The 21273-nt window shown below is 41.6% G+C and overlaps 3 protein-coding genes across 7 annotated transcripts in view; 2 read left to right on the forward strand and 1 right to left on the reverse strand.

Moving 5' to 3' along the window:
• The window catches only part of psme4a (proteasome activator subunit 4a), a 27580-nt gene extending 20954 nt beyond the window's left edge, over window positions 1–6626 (forward strand). For 2 of the 3 annotated variants that reach the window (XM_035530331.2, XM_035530332.2), the window contains 7 exons: window positions 72–157; window positions 326–454; window positions 804–959; window positions 2066–2228; window positions 2513–2646; window positions 4519–4659; window positions 4821–6626. In XM_035530331.2, coding sequence (XP_035386224.1) covers window positions 72–157; window positions 326–454; window positions 804–959; window positions 2066–2228; window positions 2513–2646; window positions 4519–4653 — 803 coding nt within the window. In that variant the 3' untranslated portion in view covers window positions 4654–4659; window positions 4821–6626. Of the gene's footprint in view, window positions 1–71; window positions 158–325; window positions 455–803; window positions 960–2065; window positions 2229–2512; window positions 2647–4518; window positions 4660–4820 lie in introns of those variants that run through there. The other variant, XR_014123823.1, reaches the window with a different exon arrangement.
• On the forward strand, window positions 4520–9895 carry gpr75 (G protein-coupled receptor 75). 2 transcript variants are annotated; one of them, XM_081714441.1, is made up of 2 exons: window positions 4520–4659; window positions 7812–9895. In XM_081714441.1, the coding sequence occupies exon 2, from the start codon at window positions 7908–7910 to the stop codon at window positions 9561–9563; it is 1656 nt and encodes a 551-aa protein (XP_081570567.1). In that variant the 5' UTR covers window positions 4520–4659; window positions 7812–7907; the 3' UTR covers window positions 9564–9895. The 2 variants fall into 2 exon arrangements, with proteins under 2 accessions (XP_081570567.1, XP_026870026.2); XM_027014225.3 differs by lacking the exon at window positions 4520–4659 and adding an exon at window positions 6762–7203.
• A 1263-nt stretch (window positions 9896–11158) lies between these two features.
• erlec1 (endoplasmic reticulum lectin 1) lies at window positions 11159–17508 on the reverse strand. Of its 2 annotated transcripts, none has more exons than XM_035530272.2 (14): window positions 17178–17508; window positions 16638–16742; window positions 16382–16462; window positions 16040–16117; window positions 15804–15843; window positions 15577–15632; window positions 15217–15440; window positions 14359–14494; window positions 13898–14059; window positions 13614–13673; window positions 12589–12713; window positions 12388–12465; window positions 12226–12301; window positions 11159–12078 (listed from the first exon to the last, which is right to left on the reverse strand). In XM_035530272.2, exons 1-14 carry the CDS (start codon window positions 17319–17321, stop codon window positions 12001–12003), a joined length of 1443 nt encoding a protein of 480 aa, XP_035386165.1. In that variant the 5' UTR covers window positions 17322–17508; the 3' UTR covers window positions 11159–12000. The 2 variants fall into 2 exon arrangements, with proteins under 2 accessions (XP_035386165.1, XP_026870027.2); XM_027014226.3 differs by having other exon boundaries at window positions 15780–15843.
• Between the last annotated feature and the right edge of the window lie 3765 nt (window positions 17509–21273).

A 21273-nucleotide genomic window follows, 5' to 3' on the forward strand; every position in this document is an offset into this window, starting at 1 on the left:
TGTGTGCGCGTACGTGTGCGTGTGTGTGTGTTTGTGCATGTTTCTTATAGCAGTATTTTGCTGTGTTGCAGTACTGAAGTGGCTGATGACCAGTGCAGGACGCTCTTTCTCTTCTGCCCTCTCAGAGCAGCTCCAGCTCTTGCCTCTTCTCTTCAAAGTGAGCCTCACCTGTCTGGGGCTGGCAGAATCTTACTGACTGTGGATTCTTAACCTATTCTATCTTCTATTCTTTTGTTACCTCACTTCCTACCTTATATATCGCTCTATCTTACTGTCTGCCTGTCTCTCTCTCTCTCTCTCTCCCTGTCTGTCTGTTTCTCTGCAGATCGCTCCAGTGGAGAATGATGACAGTTACGATGAGATGAAGAGGGATGCTAAGACGTGCCTATCTCTTATGGCTCAGGGGCTGCTATGCCCAGACCAGATACCCCAGGTCCTCAGCACTCTGCGGGAGGTAAGACACACACACACACACACATACACATGCACAAAAAACACTCTCTCACACACACACATACCATGTGCACACATGCACATACATGTACACAAATACACGCTCACATACACAGACACATATGCATTCACACAACAAGCACCAGCAGGTGCCAAAGTTAAAGTTGCATGGTCTGTTCTTTCTCAGTTCAATTTAACTACAGCAAAATCTGTTATTTGTTCTGTAAGATCGGTGTACTCAGGCCAAGGTTTTGATAAGGGGCTAAATTAGTGATTACATGGTCTTTCATCTTTCCCAGCTAGAGGGTGTGTTACAGTTTCTGACCAGGAGATGGCACTGTGTATTGCAGATCTCCAAGAGCAGCTCATGGCATGGCCGCTTCACAGTGCTCACCTACCTGCAGATCATGGTGTTCTACAACCTGTTCCTCTTCCTCAGTGACACAAAGGCCATCAGAGACATACGAGAGCTGGTCTTAGAGCTGCTGGAGGATGAGCAGCTTGAGGTGCACACACACCCCATCTCACACACACACACACACACACAAAGAAAAGCAGAAAGATGAAGTAAAATGTATGTATGCATGTATCATCAATATACTACAATCAATATACTGTATATGTATATATTTAGAGAGAGAGAGAGAGAGAGAGAGAGAGAGAGAGAGAGAGAGAGAGAGACTGACCAGGTGGGGATAATCTCTTTTTTCAATGATTCAGCATTTCCTCTTTTCTTTTATGCTCCTTTTTCATCTGTCTTCCTTTCTAGGTGTTGCTATGGCAACACCTGGCTGCAGGGTTATTTTGTTTCTATGGCAACAATGGCCCAGCTTTCTGGAGGAGAGTGGGGGGTGGGCACTGGGGCTTGCAAGACAGGAAAAAAATCCCCTTTCTGCAAATCAAATTACAGCAGTTTTTGAATACAGGCCAATGTCTTGACTGACATTTAGTCCAGCACACACACTTTAGGAAGAACAGCAACTCCCTACGATCTGAAATATTAAGCTCTACCACAGTGACCTGATTATTGCTGACTCAGAAATCTTCAGAGGGCTGAGGGAGACTGTGTGTGTGTGTGTGTCTCATTTTAATAGTAAGGAGTGTTTTTATACTATGTATTGCCTCCACTGTGTTCAGAGCCCTGTGTGAACTCTATATAGTAATCTACCACACTATTGCCATGTAACATCAGTTCACTCACATTACTGGATAGAGTCTTGACTCTAAGCAGTCAAACAGGGCGTCTAGTTATGAGCTCCTTCCTCCTCTCTCTCACAATCATCCTTTTCTCAGTGAAACAAGGTGCTGGGGTAGTACCCAAAACTCATAATAATAATGAATGCATGAATTTCTTTTACAGATTTTTCCCCAGTTTATTCACTGTTATTTGGCCATCTATAGCCATACCACATACCAACCTGGGTGGGAACGGACTATCACATGCTTTCCCTTAGAGTCTTGGCCACTTAGGGCCCCTTATCATTGACTCTGAGCTCTCCTCTCCTCTCCTCTCCTGCCCTGCCCACCCAAGAATTAATTCACCACCACAGATGATAAATTTATCTAACTGACCTTCCCTTCACCACCCTCCTACCCCTCTTCCATATATTAGGTGAGGGAGATGGCTGCCACCACCCTGAGTGGGTTCCTGCAGTGTAATTTCCTCTCCATGGATAAGCACATGCAGGCGCATTTTGAGGCCCTCAGCAAGATACGGCTGCCCACACGCAGGAAGAGGGAGCTGGATTCAGTCGTGGACACCATACCCTCTGCTGGTAACCCCCCTCACAGAAATGTAGCATTGGAAGTATATACACATACCTACACAAATAAATAAATAAACTTTTTCTGTCACTTTAATTGTTACTGATTGTACCTCAGTGAAGTTTTTAAACAAAGGTAGACAATATATGCTATACAGTAGATCTATTTTCATTGGCTATTTTGTCAACTGTGTGTTTGTGCATGTGTTCACATTTGTGTGTGTGTGTGTGTGTGTGTGTGTGTGTGTGTGTGTGTGTGTGTGTGTGTGTGTGTGTGTGGGCGGGTGTGTATTCAGATCTAGTGCGGCGTCATGCTGGGGTGCTCGGCCTGAGTGCCTGTGTTCTATCCAGCCCATATGACGTGCCCACGTGGATGCCCCAGATCCTCATAGAGCTCAGTGCCCACCTGAACGACTCACAGCCCATTGAGGTACAACTGCAGCACTGCATCACCTAGTGCATGCATCACACACACTCACTTAGCAGGTAAACATTCTCTCTCTCTCTCTCTCTAACTCTCTTTTTCCTGTTTCTTTCTTTCATCCTTTTTTATCTTTCAGACTTGTTCTGGAGTCATTTACACATTCATTCAATACCGGTGGAATTGTTTTCATAATCATGATTTTTTAATCATGAAATCCAAACACTGATCTCATGAACCCATTTGAAAGTTTATTTCTAAATACTAATGATAGGACCCAGTTACTTTTTATTAGTTTTTAAACATTTTCTGAAATGATATCCATTTTTTTCAAAACTTTAAACATCATTCCAAACACTCAAACTTACTGTGAATTTTTACTATAAATAATTTTACTGTAAAACCTTTGAATTGCAAATCCAAGCAATTGCCGCAAAGCTGTTAACTTTGCTCATAATGAAACTTTAAAACACATACAAATCAAATGAATATTCACTACTGACCATCAATTAGAACTAGAGAGGGCTCAATTGAAAATCCAGTTATAAAAGTCACCCCAAATGATCATTTAAGTAGCATGGCGGGCTTGGTCTGTGTGGGTTTCTTCTGAAGTCTCTGGTTTCCTCCCACAGTCCAAAAACATGGAAGTTAAGTCAACTGGTTACCCTAAATCCTGGTGTGAGTGTGTTTGAATAGCAGAGTGCTACTTATAAAGTGTCCTTGGGTGTGAGAAAGGTGCATGATTAGTTACACTTGGTCAATCAAAGAATCCCAAAGAGCATTTCACCAAAGACAGCAAGGAGCTCACCTGAGGCAAAGGTCACAAAGGAAAAACTAGTAGTGTTGGTCCACCATGAGCCGCTTCAGTATGCCTGGGCATAGATTCTACTAGAACTTTACTGGAGAGCTTTTTCCAAAATATATACCATAAATCAGTGTTTTGATGACGGTGGTGAAGGGCACTTATCTGACGCATTGCTCAAAAATCCACCATAGGTGTTCAAGTGGGCTAATATCTGGTTCAACAGGCTATAGCATATCATGTGCATTATTGTTGTACTTATCTTAGTATTGGTTTGTTTTTTGTTTTTTTTGGTGACCTTTCCCTGTAAGGGGATAGGTAGGCCAAAAACATGCCATGCCGTCAAGGACACACATTCACACCTGTACAATTCCCTTGGTTCTCTTCTCCTTACGGGCAATACGTGTGTGCTTTTGACTAGAGTTTCATTTACATTTACATTAACAGCATTTGGCAGATTCTCTTATCCAGAGCGACTTACAAAAGTGCTTTGTTATTTACTCATCGAATACATCCTAGCCAGTACAGTAGGTTAGATTCCAAGATATCAATAGAGTGCTGCGGAAATACAGGGATCAATGCTGATACATAGAAGTGGAAAATCTAACAGCAAACAAGCAATTAGATTCAGACAAGAAGCCTTCAATTTAACAGAATCTATAGCAAAGTAAGTAAACTCAGAGCTACCTTAACCAACCAGAGGATGATCCAAAGAAAAAAAACAAAGAGAAAAAACCAAAGCATACAGTTCCCAAGTATTTATTATGGTGCTTTGTGAAGAAATGTCCTTATTTTTATTTATTGATTTATTTTTGGTAAAAATTTGTTGACTAGATATTAGAATTTGTCCATTAGCAATTAGAAAAAAACAGTATATAATCAGTATTACCCTTTTAAGTGGTTTGCAAGTTACCCATTAATGTAGCATGTGCAACATAATTTTTTATATTATTATATTTTATATTCTCAATTTGAATCAAATATGGAGATCAATGCCAATACCCAGCCCTCTTTATTATCTTTACATCTTCACACAAAGTTCACTGAAAATGGCTCCTTTTGTGTTGATGACCTTCCAGATGACGGTGAAGAAGACCCTGTCTGACTTCCGTCGCACTCATCATGATAACTGGCAGCAGCACAAGCAACAGTTCACTGACGACCAGCTTCTGGTGCTCACAGACCTGCTGGTCTCTCCATGCTACTACGCCTAAACTGAGGTAGATCATAATTGAAATATTACAAAATATACAAATATTTAATATAACTTGTTATTGTCATTTGACAAGCACTCAGATGTGCTCATTATCATAAAAAAATACATTACTTTTATTGGTGTGGGTTATCTCCTGTTTTAGAACATCTGGATTTTCCTTTTCAGAATGGCAGCTTGTTTGAATGTTCTCATGTTAAAGGACAAGTATAAGCTGCATATAGGCTGACCACGTTCACTCCAACTTGAAGAGGAAAGGGATGCTAGACGACAAGCTTTTAACTGTGTTTATATATCAAAAGTTCTTTCACTGATATTCTTAATATTTAAGGTTTAACCATTAGCAGGGATGACTGTCCTGCAATATGTAATATTTCTGTACAGTTTCATTTTCTGCTTATGGGAGTGTGCAATGGAGAAATAATTTTGAGTTGTTAGTATGGACCATCTGAGTCTTATTTGCTGCAGCTTTCTGCACTTCTCTGCACAGAATTCACAATTAAGTGTTAATAAATGCAGTCCATAGGGACTTTAGGGACACACTAAGTCAAAAAAGGGATTTTCTGAAATCGTGTTCAGAAATACATTCACATATTTTTGCAGTGGCTCATGCTCCTGTATATGACATGAAAGGTACAATCTGTATTTATTAATTTTATTTATCTTGAAATATTTTTTCTAGGGAAGAACAGCTGCATAATATGTTCTTGATGAACAAGTTCTTCAGCTTGTTTTTGCAATAATATGTTCATTAGTACTTTTGACTGAAAGAGAAACTGTGTGTGTGTGTGTGTGTGTGTGTGTATGTGTGTGTGAGAGCAATGGGGAGGACAAATAGAGTACCTTATCTTAATGCAGTGTCATTAGCTTGGACAGTGTGTGTGCTGTGTGTTTGAGTGCAGTGTCACTAAAATGGATGCAGTGGCTAAATACCCTTTTAAACCCATTGCACTACCAGCCCTCACATTTACGAACCCTCCTTACTGTCATCTGTCTACATGGTGCTTCTCAGTAGATAGTACCACAGTGGACATACTTTTTTTAATCATATTTTATGTCTCTGAGTGCCCTCATGCTACTATAATATCAGGTTGTGTTTGTAGACTGGGGGGGTCTTAAAGCCTCAGTCATGAGGTTTTACTGAGTTGCAGTATTTTTAAGGAGTAAAAAGTAAATCTCACCTCCCAAAAGTAGCAAACAATATTTGTAAAGTTGTTGTTTATTATTTTTACTTTTTTTCTGTAAAGTACAGTTCACATTAAATTAAATTGGTTTGTAGTCCTCATATGAACCACTTTATTGCTCCTTAGAGCAGATCCCCCACATAGAGGTGCCCATGTTTAAAATAGATAAAGTACAGAATCTCTGAAACATCCAGGCCACTAGGTGTCAGACTAATGGCTGTTTCATAATGTGAACAAGATTTTTTTTTTTTTAATGACTTATTGCTCCTTTAAATCGATTAATATCCACATACTCAGGACAAGCTAAACCCTTCATAAAGAGATATTATTCTGGAATCTGTTTGGAACTAACAGGTTCAAGCTGGGATTGCTTTTGTTACTGGTTTACTTTGAGAACCATAAAAAGCCAAATCTGCGGACGCTTCAAATGCCTCAAAAATACATTGTGCTGACTGAGGCTTTAAGGCTGATACACTTAAAAGAAACAAATAATTTTGTCTGTAAAGGGAGTCTTCAGTTCAGTCGCCCCATCTAGATGTCAAATAGATTATTGGACACCAATGGCAAATAGTCCCAGCAGTCCCTTTGGGGACCCTTGTTTTATCGTACCTGAAGAAGCTGTTGCTACGTTTACTCTCAGGCGAAACGTACACTGCCATTGGATCTTCGTTTTGAGATTTTGTCCAGTGTCTGATTTATTTTTGTTTTTCGTAGAGATGGCACGTACAGATATTCAGAGGAAAGCCAAACGCGCTGTTTGTTTATAATAAAGCAGAACGTGTTAAGCTTACGTGTTCAAGTTGTTCTCGTCCTTCTCTTCCGTAAATAAAACAGCTTAAAAGCGCATTATGGTTATTTTTACATTAGTTCTGTGTTACTCTACTGTGCGTTTAATTGTTTTTGCATCACTTTTTAACTCCACGGTGCAAGCTTCTGTCTAACGTGATTTTCCTTACGTCTTCCCTTTACACATTTTTCACTAGTAAACTATTGTCGCGTTTGAGGCATTAAATTGACTGCCACAATTTGTAAAACATTTTCATTTTATAAATGATTCTGAAAATCTCAGTAAAGGGAGAAGACTTCGTGAATTCCGTTACAGCACGGATGTATCGACGGGCAGTATTTCTCTTCCTCTGCCCCCTTCACTGTTCTCCATGGTCACGCGCTTGCTGTCTCTTCCGTGTGCGACGAACAGTTCGGTCCCAGTTGAGGCGCTCGCGCGCGCGCACGCGCTCCACGTCCGTATTGAATCCCGTTTTCCGCTACGTACTGGTGTAAGATACGAATGCCTATAACATAGGACATGCAATTTGGAAACCATATAATTCGCCAAAAAAAAAATGGGACAGTTACAGGAGACCGTGGTAAGAACGTTTTCTGTTTTTACTGACGAGGGTAAAAATCGTTATGCTCAACCGTCATAGACTTACATATGTGAAATATTTAATTTGGCAAGATGTCCAGACAACACTGATAGCATATTTGTTGTGTGTAAAATAAGTGTTTCCAGGTATTATTTCTGAGCCTGTTTGGTAGCGCGTAAGGTTGGTCGCAAATGATGTGAAAAGCTGAATTCTCATCTACCTAATTTGAATGCTCAAAATCACAGTGAAATAAATAATTGGCGTAAAAAGTCGCGCTCATTTAACGTATGCGTAGGCCTGTGTCACCATTCCAAAGGTATCGATTATTCAGTGAGAATGAGAAATGAGATGTTGCATTTGTGGAAAAAGATGGTAGACGAGTAGTCGTAACAAAAATAGTAGAACATTTGGGTTTTATCGTCTTTAGGCCACTGGACACTCGACTCCCCTCATCGTTCGAGTGCATCAATGTAATTCTTAAATAATAAATCAAAGACGGCCGTCTTTTACTTTTTTCTTTTCTTTCTCTTCTTGGTTTACAAACATGAATGCTTTGAGCCCTACACTGGTAAGTTATTTGTTTTTCCCCGCCCTGTGTGTCCTGTCAGTATTCCTGGAGAACCAACAGTGCAACACGCTGCTCAACGTGGGGTGACCCAGGAAAACGGGCAGAGTAGCAAAAGGCTGTGATTCCTGTCATCGCCATGTGTACGAAGAACAGCACTGCCTGGCCTTTGGACCTGGCGGACCTTGCTAGACACCAGGCCTTCAACAGCAGCCTAGGCCAGAGTCCCAGCCCTGGTGGCTGGGCCTTGATCCACACAGCCACATTGGCTTCCTGCTCTCTGCTTCTCATTCTCATCTTCTGCCTGGGCTCCTATGGCAACCTGGTGGTGTTCCTCTCCTTCTTTGATCCAGCATTGCGCAAGCTGCGCACTAATTTTGACTTCATGATCCTGAACCTGTCCTTCTGTGACCTGTTTGTGTGCTGTGTCACAGCACCCATGTTTGCCTTGGTGCTCTTCCTAGATGGTGGTGGAGGGGGTGCGTCGCGTGGCTTCTGCTTCGCTTTTCACCTCACCAGCTCGGGCTTCATCATCATGTCACTGGAGACGGTGGCTGTCATTGCACTCCATCGGCTGCGCATGGTCCTGGGCCAGCAGCCCAACCACACAGCCTCATTCCCGTGCACGCTGGCCCTCACCGCCCTGCTGTGGTCCTCCAGCTTCACGCTGGCTGCACTGGTCACCCTACGGGTATACCCCAGCAGCACCGGGCCATGCTTGCCCCACTTCGGGCTCGCCGGGCGACCCGCCCAGGTGGTCTTGTGCGTGTACCTGGCGGACTTCGCCTTCTGCGTGGCCGTGGTGTCCGTCTCATACGTGATGATCGCACAGACTCTGCACAAGAATGCCCAGGTACGCAAATGCCCCATCATTGCTGTGGATGCCACGAGGCCACAGGCCCCTCCCCCACCCTTTAGCACCGCTGGTTTCGAGGGCATGCAGCGTGCCATGCAGGTGCCATCCCTTTACCGCAACCAGGCCTATGGCAAGCTCCAGCATGTTCAGACACACCCACTGGCAAAGAGGAATGCTCAGGCCCTGGCTCCAGGTGCTGCCACTGGCGCCACCTGCTGTCAGTTGGTGTCTACGGTCAACCTGGCCACAGCCAAGGATTCCAAGGCTGTGGTAACATGTGTAGTCATAGTAATTTCTGTGCTCCTGTGTTGCCTGCCCATGGGCGTGTCGCTGGCGCACGACGTCCTGGCACAGAAGAGCGGCTTCATCCACTACCAGTTCGAGCTGTGTGGCTTCGCCCTCATCTTCCTCAAGTCAGGCATCAACCCATTTGTGTACTCGCGCAACAGCGCAGGCCTGCGACGCCGCCTGATCTGTTGCTTTCAGTGGCTGGCGCTCGGCTTCCTCTGCTGCAAGCACAAGACCCGCCTGCATGCCATGGGCAAGGGCAGCCTTGAGGTCAACCGCAACAAGTCATCACACCATGAGACCAACTCAGCCTATGTGCTCTCGCCCAAGCCACCACGGAGGCTGGTGGACCAGGCGTGTGGACCCAGCCGTTCACGGGAGAGCGGGCCAAGCCCGCGTGGCACCACTGGCCGGAAACCGCGGCCTCCCAGCACCTCCACGCCCATCAACACCCGCATCGAGCCCTACTACAGCATCTACAACAGCAGCCCCTCGGCTGGCCATAGTTCTCCCAGCGGCTTGCAACCAGTGAACTCGCATACAACCACATTCGCCAAAAGCTACGTGGCTATGCACTACCACAGCCACCAGGAGGTGCTGCAGGACGTTGACAGTGCATCAGCACATCCGATCCCCATACCCTCAGTGTGAGCTCTGTGTGACTCTTCAGAACGGCACACTGCTTATGTTGTTAATAATGGAGAATTTAGTGTTCGCTTGTAATTTACTAATGGTTGTTTTTCAAGCGACTACAAGTGTAATAAAATATATGAATAAAAAGTAATAGTGGGTATTAAATCAGACTAAGTAACGGTTTGGATTCCCAAAGTGTTACTGAGTTTGCTTGACAGAAGGATATTCTATTTTTACATAGACATTATGTTTTTCATAATGTACAAAAGTGTGTCTTTTCTCCATTAAGATAATGTATTTGTGAGTGTTCTACATTTTATATCTTAATTATTAAATGTTTTGCAAGTGCATTTTTGCTTATGTTGAATTCCTTATTTGGAAAATAATTCTGATGCCCAGCTAAATATTTATAGGAGAAGCATAAAGACCTTGTGTTTCACTTCTTCCTTCCAAACATTTAGTATAAGCATTTGTGCTTGGGTACTGAGTAGAAGGTTCCATACTGGAGTGTGGATGTTTTGTGCAGTGCTCCAGTTAGATCACCTCCTTTATAGAAAAGGAAGTTCAGTGGTTACGGTATTGGACTTATAATTGAAAGGTTGCAGGTTCAAGCCCCACTACTGTCAAGTTGCCGCTATGAGGCGCCCCTGAACAAAGCCCTTAACCCTCAATTGCTCAAGTTGTACTCAGTCATAAGTGTAAGGGTTTTTTTGGATAAAAGTGTCAGCTAAATGCTGTAAATGTGTACAACCTGTATGGCTGATGGTTCACACCACCACTCATTGTGGATGCTTCTTTTGAAGCAGTTTAATTTGAACAATTTTATTAAGCAACTATCATCTAAATCTTGCATGCCAAGTTATTAGGAACCTATGCTAGACAAAATCCAGACTGGGTGATTACAACTGATGTTCATTTTGAGCAAGTAATTAGCAAGTAACTGTAGTTTTGCATTCGCTATCAGCATTGCTATATGTGCCTAGAAACATACTTCCATTCAGTAATTGGCTGGGACCTTCCATAAACCACCTAGATCATGTGTTAGAGCCAGGCTTGAAGGAATCACTGCTTAAAGGTAAATGTCTCCAGGAGCATCACTAAACCCTCAACCAAGGCTACAAGAGTATAGTTATATAATTATAGTGGATTACTTCCATCCACTGACATCTTATTCAACAACTATATCCCATGGAGGCTCGTGGGCAAACAGCACCTTCTTCTGGAGATGACAGTGGCCACAAGAAGCTCACTGAAACTTTTCACACCTATTTAAGGACATTGTGCAAAATACCTGCTCAGATCAGAGGTGCTATTTAACATTGAAGTTTATGCAATTTAAGAAAAGCTACAGCATACTAATCTACAGACATTTTTCCTGGTTAATTTCCCATTTTTAATTTGTCAGGAAAAATATGCAATCAAAACCCACACCAACATCCCTGAATTTTAGTCTAGTTGTGTGTATACTGTATACTCACATGTATACAATGCACATTTTTTGCATGGTGAAAAATTTCAACACAGCTGAAGAAAAAAAAAAAAGCTATTTGTTATTCTTTGTTTAACTGAATCTCAAGCACTTTTCAGTAAAAGTATGAAGCAAAAGTAAAAAGTTTTCCTCTTGTATATTTCCAGGCATTTTAATTACCGAAATGTAAGGTATGAGAAAAAATACCTCATTTTATAATACATTAAATCTTTTAATTAATTTGACCCACTACCAGTATGCAGTTAAAATAGAGAAGAATGAACACAAAACTGACAATTTCAAAAGAATGGAATACGGGCTCAGCCATCCTATGATATGACAGTATTACTGACATTTGGTAATCAGCTCAACTGCTTGAGTATACAGTAATAAAACTTCTCCATTTACTGAACAAGGCATCTCTCCTTATATTTTTCATTGATCAGATCGCTTCTTGAATTGTTGGCTCCTGGGATTACGTAATTAAACACTTCCTAGTGCAAAATGCCAACTACCAGCATGTAATCAGAAACAGAAATGTGAAATAAATAGCAACAGTTAAAACAACCCAACAGATTACCCATCAGACAAATAAACGAGTGATTCAATTAAATGCACAAAGATATCTGCAGTGCATGACCAACGGCCAGTCGTTAAAATGTGCCAAAATAAGAAGACCTCCAGGAGTTAATAAGTTTTCATTTTCTCCTTTTTTCCATCCCCTGAAGACATCCAGCCACATTTACAAAATAAATTAACTTCCAGGAAGGCCCCTGTTGTTATGCAGGACAGAGATTTCCTCCAGAACTCAGTGTGGAGAGAGACCTCATTCTTCTTAAAGGGACAATGAGGGTTCCCACGGTTCTCCGTTGTCCCCGTGATCCTTGCTCCAAAGCCTCGGCCAAGCCTCTTTCCCTTCAAAAATGTACATCTTCCACCAAGTATAACATTTTCTGCAAGTACATGTTCATTACTCATCTTTGTTGGTTATTTGTAGCTAGGGACAGAGAGAAGACCATTCTCATCAGCAGTGTCCAGAATCTTACAGATCACTGGAGACTCAACCTGCGAAGGGAAAAAGGCAAAAAGAAAAGTTTGGAAAAAGTACCTTATAGCCTTGCTATCAACCTTTTAATAGTACGTTTGTAAAATTAACTTAAAAAAACACATGGTGCATGGCTCGTTCCAATAAATGCCAGTTTTGGCCCTCACCCCAAGAATATACTGGCATGTTTGGGGCTCCAGCAGATACACGGTAACAGCGTGAGGGGACTCTGATTCCTTACACCTGTAAGCAAGAATGACAGGGCTTGTACACATTCCTGAGGTAATGGCCATAGCTCATACGTCTGAGAGAGTACTGATGCAACTTACTTGAGCTTCACTATGACCTGCCTGGGCTTCCCTGTCAGGTCACACACATCTCCATGGCCATAGAAGTGAGACACCACCCTTGCATTTTACAAGTAAGCAGGGTTAATGGCAAACCACACACACAAAAAAAAAAACACATTCCGAGACCTATTATAAAAGAGCCGTCATAACATTCAAAACGGGCATAAAAAGGCAGCATACTTGACTCTCTGTGTTGTGTCCTCTCGGAGCTGGTAGGTGCGAGCCACGTTCTTCCGGGCCCACTCTAAATGCTCTCTGCGATTCCAATTACCCACCACCACTAGATTCTTTCCCTGTTCTTTGTCCTGAGAGGGCACAAAGCAAGAAGTCGCTCTGAATAAGAGAGTGCCAAATGCCATAAATGTAAATGTAAGAAGATCCACTGACTACAGCATCTACACCAGCCTCGCCTCACACCCACACTTAGCAGCCAGTTTAGCAGAAACAACATCTCTCACTGGCCACCTTATGAAGTACCAATTATCTTACAGGTGTGCCAGTCAGTTTCTAAACACAAAAACATAGCTGGCTGGACTTTTTTTGACTGAGAGTGACATGCTACGGTTCCTTGGTTTTGGAGCTTGTGCATATCTCACTGTTGGGGTGACAGTGAGTAGACACTCAAAAATGTCCAACCAACAGCAGGCAAGTGATGAGAAACTGAGGACAGTGCAACTGTGCAAGTGTTACATATTTTCAACTGTACACCTACAACTGTGCATGTGCTATACATTATCACTGTATACCTACAAGGCATTTTTATTGAAGACAAAGTTTTAATAAAGTGGACTGGGAGTTCAATTTGCTCATAAAAGACAGGGACAATTTTACTCCAGCACTTTGAATTTGGAAAGAAACGATGAAATTGAAGCTGATGGTGTCCTGTCTTTTTTATTGTACTGGGGAAATCTTAGCCATGAATTAAAGTCAAAGTCAATTTTATTTAAATAGCACTTTTTACAACAGCTGTTGTCACAAAGCAGCTTTACGTATGAGTCCAAGCCCCCAGTGAGCAAGCGAAGGGCTACAGTGGCACGGAAAAAGCATGAGGAAGAAACCTTGAGAGGAACTAAGACTCAAAGTGGGGGCCCTTCCTCCTCTGGCTGACAATGGACACTACAAACTTCATTTATACAATCTATTAAAATGGGAAATACTTCAGAATTAGATAATATTCATTCTGTTATATTGTTTTCCCCTCTTACCTCATGATACTGGTGGACATGTTTTCCATAACAGAATTCGTATTTCCACCATCCCACCCCCTAAACAGAGGAGTACAGGGGATTAGTCAAACACTGGTGTATCATCAGGTCTAAATGCAGCAATTATCCTAAAAAATGATCAGCATTGGGGTCGATAATAAACCAGTAGCCAAAAATAAGTTTGACCTTTCATGTCCAAATAAATACTTGGACAATGTAGGGTAGGAATCTGATTCCATATCAGCAGTAAACCACTCTGATGTGCCTAGATCTTGGGGCCTCACCCCATGAAGACAGTACGAGCCGCTTAAGAACTCCTTGATGAGCTGTTCGTCGGTTAGGCGGGAGATGTGAGTGGTGCCCACTGTGACCTGGGCTTGGCCGCCCACAGCTAGGGGTTTGTGGGTAGAGGTGTAGGCTTCTTCCCGAACAGGGGACGTCTCCTCCTGATGCAGACGAAAGTATCTTTAACTGTTACTCAACAAATGTCAATAAACCCTTTAATAAGTGAAAACTGGTGACAATTCCCAGAGCCAGGCGGAAAAATGAGGGGTGGGATGACTTTTTCCATGTGACATAGTGACAATGTTTTTGGGTTGGTTCATGTATATTATGAATAATTTTAATCCCACAAAGAGTATGTACCAGCATTGTGCTTGTGCATATAAGTGTGTGTGTGTGTGTGTGTGTGTGTGTGTGTGTGTGTGTGTGTGTGTGTGTGTCTGTGTGTGTCCTCTCCTCTCACCTCCCTCTCAACAGAGCCAAAGGGAGGTCGCAGCAGTTGCTCCTGTTGCTGGTCTAGCTCAGAGAGACTGTGTGGTTTGAGGGGGGAGCCCGACAGGGCCTGGCAAAAGATATCATTCACTGGGAATGTCTTGAACCTGAGAAGAATACAGACAAAATACTGTATTACATATACAATTACACATACTTTGACAAATATTTGCCTTGAAATATATTAAAAACACTTTGGTGAACCCATGATGTGACATGGGTAATGACTGTCCTGATCAAAATTATTATTTGTTATTATTGGTATAAATGTTATTCGTTGGATCATGTGAATGCCACAATTCAACAGTCACGCCCACAGTGTACTCATCTGGAATGTCTGGGAACGTTGAAGCGCAAATACGCAATAAACAAAGAATTGTTAGAAAACTTATTTGCATCTTGTGGCTTTCTGTAATCCCAGTATTGTTGCAATAATGATTACTACACAATATATTGTACAAAATGAACAAATTTAAATACAGAATAAAATCCAAACAATAACATTATTTTTTTAATGCTCCTCAAAATGTCCAAGGCCTGAAATACTTCAAATTAAACTGAACAGCAAGAAAACAATTAACACAAGTAATATAGTGAACAGGAACTCATACAACATCGTTGCTGCCCAACTGCACTGAATGACTATTTGCAACCCATTAAGACTAAGTGCAGGATTTACCTTTACTCTCATGGCTGACTGAACATACTGTAAACTTGTGTCTGCTTATTGGCTGAAGACTGCATGTAGCTGCATTTGGACCCTTTTATTGGCCAAGTGTCACATTTTCTTACCCCCTACCCACCCCCCACCCCAAAAAAGTTGGCATACCTGTATCTGGGATGAGCACACAGAAGTGGGGTGAGCACCACCACCTCGTACTCGCATGTGGTCATCTCCGCGATGGAGAGGATCTCATGCTTGGCCTCGGGGTGGCACACGTATAGTACAGAGGCGGAGCGCGGCCTGTTCTGCCTGAGGACACACGGTGTTCCGTTGCCCATGTTCACCGGGTAGTAGGGTGTCTCCTGGCCTTCCACCTTTTTCGTGAGCACCTATAACACATTACCATTCACAGAAAATAACAGACACCAAAAAAAATACAACACATCTCCAACATAACATAGTCTGTGATAGGTATCCCTGTTTTAGTTTTTGCAAGCAGGCAATCTGTTCAAGGGTGTTACCAACCTCTCTGTTGATATCTGATCTTTCTTTGGCAGTGTCCTCAACTTTATCTTCTGATTCTGAGGAGCAGAAAGAGCATATAAATACCTCACAGAAAAATAAAAGGCCCCTAACTTGAAAACAAATAGACATTGTATGAAGAAATGGAAGCCAAAAAAAAAGTACATGTCTGTTAGCAAGAGTGATAAGTAAATAACATTCTCCACCTGCCATAGCATCAGCCGGCTTACTTGGCATGGTTCCTAAGTAGTACTCTTGAATGCTGAGTTTCTGCAGGCCCAAAACAGACCCAAAGTCAGCATGGAACTTATGTGCATCAAATGATTTCAGTAAATACAAGCCAACACCATGTTTTATAGTCATGTAGGCCATGCAAATTTGGTACTTAGTAATTGTTACCATGATGACAACATTTTACAAATTGTTACATTACTGACAGAGAGAAAAGCAGCAGTGTGAAACGGACCTGGCCCGTCTCCTTCTCCTCATGGTACTGCCTCACATGCTTCCCGTGACACACCTCATAGGTCCAATAGGACTCAATCTACAACATGCAAAGAGCCAAGGGCATCAGTACAAGTCTGAGCACAAAATCATCCATGTCAAACATGCATGACTGGAAGGTAATATTATTTAGGTATCCTGCTCTCAAACTGGACCAGCTCACACTAAAAGAAGATTTCAGAATGAACAAAACCCAGATGCAGGTTCCATGGACTACACAGCACATGATGACACACTGATGCCAGCTTGTGAACACAGTGAAAAATGAGTGTTTAAAGGAGAGAAACCGAAAGATGAAACTCACCCGATATGAGCAGCTGCTCTGTTTGAATAATGGTGCAAGGAGCACAGCTGGGCCAGGCCCTGTGTACTCCTTCTCATCATCCTGACAGAGCAAGACAAAGAAGGTAAGAAGGAATGCAAAGAGGAAAAGATAAAGGGAGGGCAGAACACAAGGAAGTACGTTTTAGAGGAACACAGAGCATCATATCTATAAAATATAATGTGTATGTTTGAGGGGGGGAGGCAATGGCTAGTTTTACTTTATTGTAATCCTTTACCTCATCACTACCAGACAGAGAAGGTAATAAACACTTGTATTTCTCTTTCTCAGTAGTTGTCATTATAACGAAGTCATCTTCTTTATAAAGTGGTCCAGAAGTTGGCTGTGAATGACAGGGATGGCAAAAATACTTTCAATACTTTGAAGACATGACAGCGTGGATAAAAGGTTAGCTAGCTAAATAATACGAAGCCATCAAAAGGTGTCAAATATGGAACTAGAATTAGAGTACAACAATCGAAGGAAATCACTAAAAACTACCTGGATGTTCGCGCCATCCTTGTTATTAGAAACAAAACATCACTTCGAGAAATGAGTACGACTGATCCGAAATTAATATGACACGTAACTCAACTTCAATAAAGCCCATCATGTGGCAAAGACACGACGCTACACAAGTTCATCCTTAGCTACTAACTAGCTATCCAAGTAGTGGCTTGTCAGCTTTTTTTTTTTGTCAGACATTTTGCTGTTGACAACCTAACTTTTGCTGACAATAGAGCTAAACGTGCCAATACATAGAAAGGTGGCTACTTACCAGGGTGAAATCTTCCCCAGGCCAGTTGATCTTGAAAGGGATCTCATCGGTAAATAAAGGCGAACCTCCGCGACTGGCAAAAACTCTGACACCCACCAGCAGCAGTCCACTGAAATATGCGAAAATCAAGCGGACTCTGGTCATCGCCCCAGCTAAGGCAGGTCACTACTTTGCTATAGCGACATTAGACAGTCAGCTAGCCAGCTAACAAGGATAACGATGCTCTACAGCTAACTCTAACTCTTGCACCTCGCACACAAGTCCAGGATAACAGCCACTAGCTAGCTAACTAACCACCTCAGAGAGGCACTGACGGACTGTAACTGAAGGAACTGCATTTGCAGCTTGCCACGTCCATTTCCGGTGCAGCCCGCCTCTTTAAACCTAGCGGGATTTAGAACGCGTTAGTTGCTCAAGCAGGTGCTATTTTGTTCAGTATTTTCGGCAATAGTTCAACGACATTAACAGGTGCATGGATAGGGATGGGATGGGTAACTTAACTAATAAAATCTGCATTAGCTCGTGCTGTAAGTTAGTATTTACTGTTTACCATTTATACATGTATGCGAGCTGTGGTAAGGCCTACACTGTAGTCAGAAGGCGAGACAAGTAACGCTTAAGTTCTTAAGTACAAAACCTCGGTTTTAAGTGTAGATAGATCGTGCAAAAACCTTGGTTTTAAGCATATTCCATGACCTGGAAATTCACAAATTCATCAGAGAAGGGTACAAATGGAGCATATAAATTAGAATCTGAAAGCAAACATTAGCCAAGCTAAGGAAACAGCGACCTCTTTTGGTGGAATTGTGACCAGTTTAATAAAACTTCTGACATGAAGGTATGCGTGTAGGGAAAAAAAAGTCTTAAGTAGACCTAGTACTGTGAGTGTGTGTGTATATACTTGGACATTGTGTAGTTACCGTTCTTGTGGTTTTATACTGCAAGTGTGTCAGTATAACAGTTCCTGGTCGCAGACGGTCACGGTTATGGTCTCTTGTTCTGAAATTCGAGAGGATAATATGTAAGACAATGAGAGGACCAAGTGGTTTCCCCACTTTAAAATTATTTCACTCAACTCATTATCAAGCTAAATCGCATGTAAGTGATCATCACTGTTTAGTTGATAAATCACTCATTAGATGTCATTAATTAGTTATCAGGCTAAATCACGCATCAGAAGTCATCGTTATTAAATTTTAAAGCCATTATTATTTAATCAATTTATTATTTAGGTCATTATTATTTAGTTTAAAAGCTGCACCAGGTCTGTTAAAACAGGAAACACTAATCTGTGCCGTGCACATGTTTAGCTGGACTGAACTGGTTTCTCTCAGATAGCTCATTCATTGTAAAACAGCAAGTGCAGAAGAAATGGGGGTCATTAATTGCCTCAGTGATAAATATTAATCACATTATAATCTAATCAGAAGAAACAAATCAAAGATATTTTACCCATATAACATACCTGCAACAAATGAAAGATCCCACTAATGGATTCCTAAATCTTTCTGACCATAGAATTAAGTCATAGAGTAATCAGTGCTGCCCCACCCATCCATTTCCAGATACCCTCTATGTTTCTGTGCTTCAGATCAGAACATGCATGCATGCCTAGGAGCAAATATACATCTTTCAAAAAAATTGTTTATTTGCTCCTCACAACTTAGCAGCTTTTCAAGTTGGGTTGGAATTAAACCCTGCTTGGCAGGTCTTAAGGAGCATGGTTTCTCTTGGGAATCAGAGACAGAGATTAATTGTCATACATCCATTCCTATCTGTGAACATATAAAAAGAGATACAATTATTGCTGATTCATTTTTATACGAACCATTCAGTGTGGAAATAAAAAAATTAAAAAAACAGGATGTGCATATGTATGGCATATGTATTTAATGTTGCCACAAAGAATGTCCCCACAGCACACTAGGCCAATATACCAGTTTTAAATAAGTGTAAATAACTTAATTCTGGTTCAGAATGCTAAATTTGTGTGATGTCACAATTTTTCTGTGCAGGCAACAAGACAGAGTTTTATTTTTCATAAATGCAATATTTAAAATATTCCAGTAGAGTACAGAAATCCATTTAGAAAGTCTTCAGTATAGTGATGGAATATGTTTTTGAGTATGCTCCTCATTCATTTTACAGCCATCTTGACCCTACTTTATCCAGAACTGTATTGACTGAGTTTTAGCACTTGTTCTTTGATTTCTGTTTATCAGTTTTCACTGCATAAACCTTGTTTTATTGTGTCATTTGAAAGTCTGTTTACCATATGGTTCTTCATTTGTTTACTTCAGAAGCTTATTAGAGCTCTAGACATTCTCTGTGTTGAATAAGTTCATAAGGTATCTTCATGTTAATCATTTCAGATCTATAGCAGTCACAAAGAGTAAATATAGGCATGTCAAAATCCTCCCAGTGTAATTTTCTTAGCTATAATGGTGTTGCAAAATGCATGAGTTTAAAACATGTCACTACTTTGAACCCTATGGCTGTCTGGTGAGACTGTGCTTCATAAACTGAGTAAGTGATTTAGCAATTTGTGTTAAGGTTTGATGTCAGGGTATGTCAAATTTCCAAGACTGGCATGTTGCTGTTGTTGCTTTGAGTGACCTTGCCACCAGTTTAACATAATGCCTTAGCAGCACATTCATAATAAATGAACTGTACTGAGTTCTCCACCATATTGTAAGATATTTGCACTACTCAAAAAGAGAATTATTTACATTACTTAAATGGGCATTCTCATCTATCTTACCAGGCAACAACTGGACTTGAATGGTACAGTGTACAGGGTCATTTAGAGCAGTATACAGTTATAATGAGACAAAATTTCAGAGCAATGCAATTGATTTCAGAATCAATACTTGAAAATATTCAGCAGTTCGATTTATGATAACTTACTTCACAATTTTATGATGTGATGAGAAGCAGTTGGTATGAACAGATCTGTGGAGACCCACACTGAACACAACAAGCACGCTCAGCCAACCACAAGCAGTAACTTGGAGAGGATCAGGCAGCTCCATGTGTCTCAGGGGAAGCCTGTAACCTCCTTCCCTTGACCGGCCATGTGATAGGTGCAATTCAGACAGCAGGTGGGAACTGGGGACTACTAACAGGTAACTGGGCAAAGGTTAAAAATAAAAAGTGAGTCTGAAAGGCAAGCCAGTCCATTACAATTGGCACAGGTCCTTAAGGGTCATGGGGTGGCATGTTTATGGAGTTTATGGAGCAATCTGCTCTAAAAGTTCAGGTAATGAAGGGTTTGCTAATTAGCTGGGGAACTGAAACAGAGAAAAAGGCAGCCTCAGCTGTCTGTGGCTGTCTGAGGCTGTAGCTGACATCAACTCTGTTCAACTTTTATACTGTATGAAAAAGCCTAAATGCTCATTTTAAAAATGTATAAAATAACAATAATTTAAAAAATATATTTTAATGAACAAGAAAAGTGAAAGGTAACAGTAGGAGGCCAGTCAACTAATACATAGATTCTGTGGTTACCATATAATTCCCAGCTGTATCACCTGCCATCGGTGACTGTACAACTGGCTTCACTCTGAGTGGCTTTAAGAATGGCACAGTTACTTAACATGCCTCTGTATCTGTGTCAGTGCCACAGATCCCATGAACCATGTTTGTCCCAACACTGCCACGCCCACCTCTTTTTCCCACTGTCTTCTCTGATCTGATTTGCTGGAGTACAAACTAAATACACCTGTTGCCTATTCTCTCCCTCTCTGAACTCTCATATTTAAGGCCTCCTCCCTCACACTTTTTGTGAAGTACTGTCATTCTAATGAAACATACCAAACCTTTCGTGTGTGTAGTAGGTTTCCTGGTTATTGAACTCTGCGTGGTTTCCAGACCTTGTCTTCTGCTTGACCCTCAGACACTACCCAGACTCTGCTCCTTTTTTTTCAAACCTGGACCAGCCTAATCTACAGTACAAACCAGCTCCTCCACACCTGTCTTGCTACATTCAGGGTCCAGAAACCTCTCCATTCAGCCCCAGCCTACTCAATAAAGCAAAGAAATTTTGCATTTGGATCTTCTCTGATGTGTTTGCATTCATTATAGTCAGTAAGCAAAT

This window comes from Electrophorus electricus, chromosome 5 (assembly GCF_041902795.1).
Source record: "Electrophorus electricus isolate QZ-2024a chromosome 5, ASM4190279v1, whole genome shotgun sequence".
Classification (NCBI taxonomy): Eukaryota; Metazoa; Chordata; class Actinopteri; order Gymnotiformes; family Gymnotidae; genus Electrophorus; species Electrophorus electricus.

What these genes read in the sequence shown, in the direction of transcription:
- gpr75 (XM_081714441.1), top strand. Translation starts at nt 7,908, where the DNA reads ATGTGTACGAAGAACAGCACTGCCTGGCCTTTGGACCTGGCGGACCTT.
- erlec1 (XM_027014226.3), bottom strand. Translation starts at nt 17,321, where the DNA reads ATGACCAGAGTCCGCTTGATTTTCGCATATTTCAGTGGACTGCTGCTG. An exon ending in CTGGGGAAGATTTCACCCTG is followed by an intron (nt 16,743 to 17,177) that starts GTAAGTAGCCAC and finishes TGTCATTCACAG; the next exon opens with CCAACTTCTGGACCACTTTA. An exon ending in CTCTGTCTGGTAGTGATGAG is followed by an intron (nt 16,463 to 16,637) that starts GTAAAGGATTAC and finishes TTGCTCTGTCAG; the next exon opens with GATGATGAGAAGGAGTACAC.